This window comes from Oncorhynchus masou, unplaced genomic scaffold (genome assembly GCF_036934945.1).
Source record: "Oncorhynchus masou masou isolate Uvic2021 unplaced genomic scaffold, UVic_Omas_1.1 unplaced_scaffold_628, whole genome shotgun sequence".
Classification (NCBI taxonomy): Eukaryota; Metazoa; Chordata; class Actinopteri; order Salmoniformes; family Salmonidae; genus Oncorhynchus; species Oncorhynchus masou.
In genome coordinates this window covers 349,365-359,491 of record NW_027012709.1, presented here as the reverse complement: position 1 = coordinate 359,491, position 10,127 = coordinate 349,365, and the positions used below count along the sequence as shown (strand labels likewise).

The following is a 10,127-nucleotide window of genomic DNA, read 5'->3' as shown; positions in this document are numbered from 1 at the left end:
TACGCACCATGCATGCAGCCTGCATATAGATCTAGATATTCTAGAGTGTACTCACAATGCATGAAGCCTGCATATAGATCTAGATATTCTAGAGTGTACTCACCATGCATGCAGCCTGTACATAGATCTAGGTATTCTAGAGTGTACTCACCATGCACGCAGCCTGTACATAGATCTAGGTATTCTAGAGTGTACGCACCATGCATGAAGCCTGCAGGTAGATTTATTATTCTAGAGTGTACGCACCATGCACGCAGCCTGTACATAGATCTAGATATTCTAGATTGTACGCACCATGCATGAAGCCTGCAGATAGATCTATATATTCTAGTGTACGCACCATGCATGCAGCCTGTACATAGATCTAGGTATTCTAGAGTGTACGCACCATGCATGCAGCCTGTACATAGATCTAGATATTCTAGAGTGTACTCACCATGCATGAAGCCTGCAGATAGATCTATATATTCTAGAGTGTACGCACCATGCACGCAGCCTGTACGGCCTCAGAGAGCTGTCCAGCGTTGGGTTCACACCAGAACACGTGACACTCGTAGCGTTGTCCTCCTCCGTCCATGATGAAGGCAAAGCAGTGGATGTCCCTCCCTACTCCCATGAAGGACAGAAACCTCACCCTGCACTCTACCAACACCTCCTCCTCCACCTCCTCCTCCACCTTCACCTCCTCCTTCACCTCCTCTTTCACCTCCTGCTCCTGATACACACAGAGAGAGAAAGACACACATGGAAGCATACAAACACACACACAAAGGATGAAACGTTCTCAGAGGGAAAGAGAAAGAGATAGAGAGAGGGGAGAGAGAGAGAGAGAGAGAGAGAGAGAGAGAGAGAGGGGAGAGAGAGGCAGAGAGAGGGGGAAGAGAGGGAAGAGGGAGAGAGAGAGAGAGGAGGGGGGGAGAGGCAGAGAGAGGGGGAAGAGAGGGGGGGGAGAGAGAGAGACAGAGAGATAATGAGGGGAGAGGTATATATAGTGTATATAGTGGTGGTTGTTGATAATGAGGGTAGAGGTGTATATAGTGGCGGTTGTTGATAATGAGGGTAGAGGTGTATATAGTGTATATAGTGGTGGTTGTTGATAATGAGGGTAGAGGTGTATATAGTGTATATAGTGGTGGTTGTTGATAATGAGGGTAGAGGTGTATATAGTGGTGGTTGCTGATAATGAGGGTAGAGGTATATATAGTGTATATAGTGGTGGTTGTTGATAATGAGGGTAGAGGTGTATATAGTGTATATAGTGGTGGTTGTTGATAATGAGGGTAGAGGTGTATATAGTGTATATAGTGGTGGTTGTTGATAATGAGGGTAGAGGTATATATAGTGTATATAGTGGTGGTTGTTGATAATGAGGGTAGAGGTATATATAGTGTATATAGTGGTGGTTGTTGATAATGAGGGTAGAGGTGTATATAGTGGTGGTTGTTGATAATGAGGGTAGAGGTGTATATAGTGTATATAGTGGTGGTTATTGATAATGAGGGTAGAGGTATATATAGTGTATATAGTGGTGGTTGTTGATAATGAGGGTAGAGGTGTATATAGTGGTGGTTGTTGATAATGAGGGTAGAGGTGTATATAGTGTATATAGTGGTGGTTGTTGATAATGAGGGTAGAGGTGTATATAGTGTATATAGTGGTGGTTGTTGATAATGAGGGTAGAGGTGCATATAGTGTATATAGTGGTGGTTGTTGATAATGAGGGGAGAGGTATATATAGTGTATATAGTGGTGGTTGTTGATAATGAGGGTAGAGGTGTATATAGTGTATATAGTGGTGGTTGTTGATAATGAGGGTAGAGGTGTATATAGTGGTGGTTGTTGATAATGAGGGTAGAGGTGTATATAGTGTATATAGTGGTGGTTGTTGATAATGAGGGTAGAGGTGTATATAGTGTATATAGTGGTGGTTGTTGATAATGAGGGTAGAGGTGTATAGAGTGTATATAGTGGTGGTTGTTGATAATGAGGGTAGAGGTGTATATAGTGTATATAGTGGTGGTTGTTGATAATGAGTGTAGAGGTGTATATAGTGGTGGTTGTTGATAATGAGGGTAGAGGTATATATAGTGTATATAGTGGTGGTTGTTGATAATGAGGGTAGAGGTGTATATAGTGTATATAGTGGTGGTTGTTGATAATGAAGGTAGAGGTGTATATAGTGTTGGTTGTTGATAATGAGGGTAGAGGTGTATATAGTGGTGGTTGTTGATAATGAGGGTAGAGGTGTATATAGTGTATATAGTGGTGGTTGTTGATAATGAGGGTAGAGGTGTATATAGTGTATATAGTGGTGGTTGCTGATAATGAGGGTAGAGGTGTATATAGTGTATATAGTGGTGGTTGTTGATAATGAGGGTAGAGGTGTATATAGTGTATATAGTGGTGGTTGTTGATAATGAGGGTAGAGGTGTATATAGTGTATATAGTGGTGGTTGTTGATAATGAGGGTAGAGGTGTATATAGTGGTGGTTGCTGATAATGAGGGTAGAGGTGTATATAGTGTATATAGTGGTGGTTGTTGATAATGAGGGTAGAGGTGTATATAGTGTATATAGTGGTGGTTGTTGATAATGAGGGTAGAGGTGTATATAGTGGTGGTTGTTGATAATGAGGGTAGAGGTGTATATAGTGGTGGTTGTTGATAATGAGGGTAGAGGTGTATATAGTGTATATAGTGGTGGTTGTTGATAATGAGGGTAGAGGTGTATATAGTGGTGGTTGTTGATAATGAGGGTAGAGGTGTATATAGTGGTGGTTGTTGATAATGAGGGTAGAGGTGTATATAGTGGTTGTTGCTGATAATGAGGGTAGAGGTGTGTATAGTGTATATAGTGGTGGTTGTTGATAATGAGGGTAGAGGTGTATATAGTGTATATAGTGGTGGTTGTTGATAATGAGGAGAGGTATATATAGTGTATATAGTGGTGGTTGTTGATAATGAGGGTAGAGGTGTATATAGTGTATATAGTGGTGGTTGTTGATAATGAGGGTAGAGGTGTATATAGTGGTGGTTGTTGATAATGAGGGTAGAGGTGTATATAGTGTATATAGTGGTGGTTGTTGATAATGAGGGTAGAGGTGTATATAGTGTATATAGTGGTGGTTGTTGATAATGAGGGTAGAGGTGTATAGAGTGTATATAGTGGTGGTTGTTGATAATGAGGGTAGAGGTGTATATAGTGTATATAGTGGTGGTTGTTGATAATGAGGGTAGAGGTGTATATAGTGGTGGTTGTTGATAATGAGGGTAGAGGTATATATAGTGTATATAGTGGTGGTTGTTGATAATGAGGGTAGAGGTGTATATAGTGTATATAGTGGTGGTTGTTGATAATGAGGGTAGAGGTGTATATAGTGTATATAGTGGTGGTTGTTGATAATGAGGGTAGAGGTGTATATAGTGGTGGTTGTTGATAATGAGGGTAGAGGTGTATATAGTGTATATAGTGGTGGTTGTTGATAATGAGGGTAGAGGTGTATATAGTGTATATAGTGGTGGTTGTTGATAATGAGGGTAGAGGTATATAGAGTGTATATAGTGGTGGTTGTTGATAATGAGGGTAGAGGTGTGTATAGTGTATATAGTGGTGGTTGTTGATAATGAGGGTAGAGGTGTATATAGTGTATATAGTGGTGGTTGTTGATAATGAGGGTAGAGGTGTATATAGTGGTGGTTGCTGATAATGAGGGTAGAGGTGTATATAGTGGTGGTTGTTGATAATGAGGGTAGAGGTGTATATAGTGTATATAGTGGTGGTTGTTGATAATGAGGGTAGAGGTGTATATAGTGTATATAGTGGTGGTTGTTGATAATGAGGGTAGAGGTGTATATAGTGGTGGTTGTTGATAATGAGGGTAGAGGTGTATATAGTGGTGGTTGTTGATAATGAGGGTAGAGGTGTATATAGTGTATATAGTGGTGGTTGTTGATAATGAGGGTAGAGGTGTATATAGTGGTGGTTGTTGATAATGAGGGTAGAGGTGTATATAGTGGTGGTTGTTGATAATGAGGGTAGAGGTGTATATAGTGGTTGTTGCTGATAATGAGGGTAGAGGTGTGTATAGTGTATATAGTGGTGGTTGTTGATAATGAGGGTAGAGGTGTATATAGTGTATATAGTGGTGGTTGTTGATAATGAGGGGAGAGGTATATATAGTGTATATAGTGGTGGTTGTTGATAATGAGGGTAGAGGTGTATATAGTGTATATAGTGGTGGTTGTTGATAATGAGGGTAGAGGTGTATATAGTGGTGGTTGTTGATAATGAGGGTAGAGGTGGTGTATATAGTGGTGGTTGTTGATAATGAGGGTAGAGGTGTATATAGTGTATATAGTGGTGGTTGTTGATAATGAGGGTAGAGGTGTATAGAGTGTATATAGTGGTGGTTGTTGATAATGAGGGTAGAGGTGTATATAGTGTATATAGTGGTGGTTGTTGATAATGAGGGTAGAGGTGTATATAGTGGTGGTTGTTGATAATGAGGGTAGAGGTATATATAGTGTATATAGTGGTGGTTGTTGATAATGAGGGTAGAGGTGTATATAGTGTATATAGTGGTGGTTGTTGATAATGAGGGTAGAGGTGTATATAGTGTATATAGTGGTGGTTGTTGATAATGAGGGTAGAGGTGTATATAGTGGTGGTTGTTGATAATGAGGGTAGAGGTGTATATAGTGTATATAGTGGTGGTTGTTGATAATGAGGGTAGAGGTGTATATAGTGTATATAGTGGTGGTTGTTGATAATGAGGGTAGAGGTATATAGAGTGTATATAGTGGTGGTTGTTGATAATGAGGGTAGAGGTGTGTATAGTGTATATAGTGGTGGTTGTTGATAATGAGGGTAGAGGTGTATATAGTGTATATAGTGGTGGTTGTTGATAATGAGGGTAGAGGTGTATATAGTGGTGGTTGTTGATAATGAGGGTAGAGGTGTATATAGTGTATATAGTGGTGGTTGTTGATAATGAGGGTAGAGGTGTATATAGTGTATATAGTGGTGGTTGTTGATAATGAGGGTAGAGGTGTATATAGTGTATATAGTGGTGGTTGTTGATAATGAGGGTAGAGGTGTATATAGTGGTTGTTGCTGATAATGAGGGTAGAGGTGTATATAGTGTATATAGTGGTGGTTGTTGATAATGAGGATAGAGGTGTATATAGTGTATATAGTGGTGGTTGTTGATAATGAGGGTAGAGGTGTATATAGTGGTGGTTGTTGATAATGAGGGTAGAGGTGTATATAGTGGTGGTTGTTGATAATGAGGGTAGAGGTGTATATAGTGTATATAGTGGTGGTTGTTGATAATGAGGGTAGAGGTGTATATAGTGGTGGTTGTTGATAATGAGGGTAGAGGTGTATATAGTGGTGGTTGTTGATAATGAGGGTAGAGGTGTATATAGTGGTTGTTGCTGATAATGAGGGTAGAGGTGTGTATAGTGTATATAGTGGTGGTTGTTGATAATGAGGGTAGAGGTGTATATAGTGTATATAGTGGTTGTTGCTGATAATGAGGGTAGAGGTGTATATAGTGTATATAGTGGTGGTTGTTGATAATGAGGGTAGAGGTGTATATAGTGGTGGTTGTTGATAATGAGGGTAGAGGTGTATATCGTGTATATAGTGGTGGTTGTTGATAATGAGGGTAGAGGTGTATATAGTGGTGGTTGTTGATAATGAGGGTAGAGGTGTATATAGTGTATATAGTGGTTGTTGCTGATAATGAGTGTAGAGGTGTATATAGTGTATATAGTGGTGGTTGTTGATAATGAGGGTAGAGGTGTATATAGTGTATATAGTGGTGGTTGTTGATAATGAGGGTAGAGGTGTATATAGTGGTGGTTGCTGATAATGAGGGTAGAGGTGTATATAGTGGTGGTTGTTGATAATGAGGGTAGAGGTGTATATAGTGTATATAGTGGTGGTTGTTGATAATGAGGGTAGAGGTGTATATAGTGGTGGTTGTTGATAATGAGGGTAGAGGTGTATATAGTGGTGGTTTTTGATAAAGAGGGTAGAGGTGTATATAGTGGTGGTTGTTGATAATGAGGGTAGAGGTGTATATAGTGTATATAGTGGTGGTTGTTGATAATGAGGGTAGAGGTGTATATAGTGGTGGTTGTTGATAATGAGGGTAGAGGTGTATATAGTGTATATAGTGGTGGTTGTTGATAATGAGGGTAGAGGTGTATATAGTGGTGGTTGTTGATAATGAGGGTAGAGGTGTATATAGTGGTGGTTTTTGATAAAGAGGGTAGAGGTGTATATAGTGGTGGTTGTTGATAATGAGGGTAGAGGTGTATATAGTGTATATAGTGGTGGTTGCTGATAATGAGGGTAGAGGTGTATATAGTGTATATAGTGGTGGTTGCTGATAATGAGGGTAGAGGTGTATATAGTGTATATAGTGGTGGTTGTTGATAATGAGGGTAGAGGTGTATATAGTGTATATAGTGGTGGTTGCTGATAATGAGGGTAGAGGTATATATAGTGTATATAGTGGTGGTTGTTGATAATGAGGGTAGAGGTGTATATAGTGTATATAGTGGTGGTTGTTGATAATGAGGGTAGAGGTGTATATAGTGGTGGTTGTTGATAATGAGGGTAGAGGTGTATATAGTGTATATAGTGGTGGTTGTTGATAATGAGGGTAGAGGTGTATATAGTGTATATAGTGGTGGTTGTTGATAATGAGGGTAGAGGTGTATATAGTGTATGTTACCTGGTGGTTGCTGATAATGAGGGTAGAGGTGTATATAGTGGTGGTTGTTGATAATGAGGGTAGAGGTGTATATAGTGTATATAGTGGTGGTTGTTGATAATGAGGGTAGAGGTGTATATAGTGGTGGTTGTTGATAATGAGGGTAGAGGTGTATATAGTGTATATAGTGGTGGTTGTTGATAATGAGGGTAGAGGTGTATATAGTGTATGTTACCTGGTGGTTGTTGATAATGAGGGTAGAGGTGTATATAGTGGTGGTTGTTGATAATGAGGGTAGAGGTGTATATAGTGTATATAGTGGTGGTTGTTGATAATGAGGGTAGAGGTATATATAGTGGTGGTTGTTGATAATGAGGGTAGAGGTGTATATAGTGGTGGTTGTTGATAATGAGGGTAGAGGTGTATATAGTGGTGGTTGTTGATAATGAGGGTAGAGGTGTATATAGTGGTGGTTGTTGATAATGAGGGTAGAGGTGTATATAGTGGTGATTGTTGATAATGAGGGTAGAGGTGTATATAGTGGTGGTTGTTGATAATGAGGGTAGAGGTGTATATAGTGTATATAGTGGTGGTTGTTGATAATGAGGGTAGAGGTGTATATAGTGTATATAGTGGTGGTTGTTGATAATGAGGGTAGAGGTGTATATAGTGGTTGTTGCTGATAATGAGGGTAGAGGTGTATATAGTGTATATAGTGGTGGTTGTTGATAATGAGGGTAGAGGTGTATATAGTGTATATAATGGTGGTTGTTGATAATGAGGGTAGAGGTGTATATAGTGGTGGTTGTTGATAATGGGGGTAGAGGTGTATATAGTGTATATAGTGGTGGTTGTTGATAATGGGGGTAGAGGTGTATATAGTGGTGGTTGTTGATAATGAGGGTAGAGGTATATATAGTGGTTGTTGCTGATAATGAGGGTAGAGGTGTATATAGTGGTGGTTGTTGATAATGAGGGTAGAGGTGTATATAGTGGTGGTTGTTGATAATGAGGGTAGAGGTGTATATAGTGTATATAGTGGTGGTTGTTGATAATGAGGGTAGAGGTGTATATAGTGTATGTTACCTGGTGGTTGCTGATAATGAGGGTAGCATCGGCCACGTTGAGGTTAACAGCTTTCCACTCTTCTCTACTGGAAGAACCAATCAGACTGTCTATGGCCCCGTTCAATATGTCCATACCTAGGGTCATAGGGCAGGGGTCAGGGGTTAGAGGTCAGGATCACTCACTAACTACCACAGAGTACGTCTGTCTGTCTGTTGTGTGTGTGTCTCACCTATAGGTCTGTGTGTGTGTGTGTGTGTGTGTGTGTGTGTGTGTGTGTGTGTGTGTGTGTGTGTGTGTGTGTGTGTGTGTGTGTGTGTGTGTGTGTGTGTGTGTGTGTGTGTGTGTGTGTGTGTGTGTGTCTCACCTATAGGTCTGTCTACTGGCTTCATTCCCAGATACAGCAGCCGGAATCTCTGGACCAACTCAGTCTTTGGAGTGGGGAACTCTGAACACACTGATACACACACACACACACAATACTTATTTTCCACCATAATTTGCAAATAAATTCATAAAAAATCCTACAATGTGATTTTCTGGAATTATTTGTCTCATTTTTGTCTGTCATAGTTGAAGTGTACCGATGATGACAATTACAGGCCTCTCTCATCTTTTTAAGTGGGAGAACTTGCACAATTGGTGGCTGACTCAATACTTTTTTACCCCACTGTATATATATATATACACACACCAAACCACTGTATGTACAACAATCCTATTAAGTATCAGATGCAGTATATGTGATACAGTATACAGTATATGTGATACAGTATATGTGATACAGTATATGATACAGTATATGTGATACAGTATACAGTATATGATACAGTATATGTGATACAGTATATGTGATACAGTATACAGTATATGTGATACAGTATACAGTATATGATACAGTATATGTGATACAGTATATGATACAGTATATGTGATACAGTATACAGTATATGTGATACAGTATATGTGATACAGTATACAGTATATGTGATACAGTATATGTGGTACAGTATATGTGATACAGTATATGTGATACAGTATACAGTATATGTGATACAGTATATGTGATACAGTATATGTGATACAATATACAGTATATGTGATACAGTATACAGTATATGTGATACAGTATATGTGATACAGTATATGTGATAAGGTATACAGTATATGTGATACTGTATATGTGATACAGTACACAGTATATGTGATACAGTATCCAGTATATGTGAGACAGTAAATGTAATACATTATACATTATATGTGATACAGTATATGTGCTACATTACACAGTATATATGTGATACAATATACAGCATGTGTGATGCAGTATATGTGATACAGTATATGTGATACAGTATATGTGATGCAGTATATGTGATACAATATACAGTATATGTGATACAGTATACAGTATATGTGATACAGTATATGTGATAAGGTATGCAGTATATGTGATACAGTATATGTGATAAGGTATACAGTATATGTGATACTGTATATGTGATACAGTACACAGTATATGTGATACAGTATCCAGTATATGTGAGACAGTAAATGTAATACATTATACATTATATGTGATACAGTATATGTGCTACATTATACAGTATATGAGATACAGTATATGTGATACAGTATACAGTATATGTGATACAGTATATGTGGTACAGTATAAGTCATACAGTATATGTGATACAATATACAGTATATGTTATACAGTATATGTGATGCAGTATATGTGATACAGTATGCAGTATATGTGATACAGTATATGTGGTACAGTATATGTGATACAGTATACAGTATATGTGATACAGTATATGTGGTACAGTATAAGTCATACAGTATATGTGATACAATATACAGTATATGTTATACAGTATATGTGGTACAGTATATGTGATGCAGTATATGTGATACAGTATCCAGTATATGTGATACAGTTTCTGTGATACAGTATACAGTATATGTGATACACTATACAGTATATGTGGTACAGTATATGTGATACACTATACAGTATATGTGATACAGTTTATGTGATACAGTATACAGTATATGTGGTTCAATATACAGTATATGTGATACAGTATATGTGATACAGTATACAGTATATGTGATACAGTATATGTGGTACAGTATAAGTCATACAGTATATGTGATACAATATACAGTATATGTTATACAGTATATGTGATGCAGTATATGTGATGCAGTATATGTGATACAGTATCCAGTATATGTGATACAGTATATGTGATACATTATACAGTATATGTGATACAGTATACATTATATGTGGTACAGTATGTGATACACTATACAGTATATGTGATACA

At 38.2% G+C, this 10,127-nt stretch overlaps 1 protein-coding gene across 1 annotated transcript in view; it reads right to left on the bottom strand.

The window, feature by feature from the left end:
* LOC135536529 (amyloid beta precursor protein binding family B member 2-like) overlaps nucleotides 1-10,127 on the bottom strand; it is a 60,956-nt gene that overhangs the window by 3,596 nt on the left and 47,233 nt on the right. The window contains 3 exon segments of the mRNA XM_064962835.1: nucleotides 485-694; nucleotides 7,810-7,925; nucleotides 8,156-8,236. Of these exon segments, the coding sequence (XP_064818907.1) occupies nucleotides 485-694; nucleotides 7,810-7,925; nucleotides 8,156-8,236 (407 nt within the window).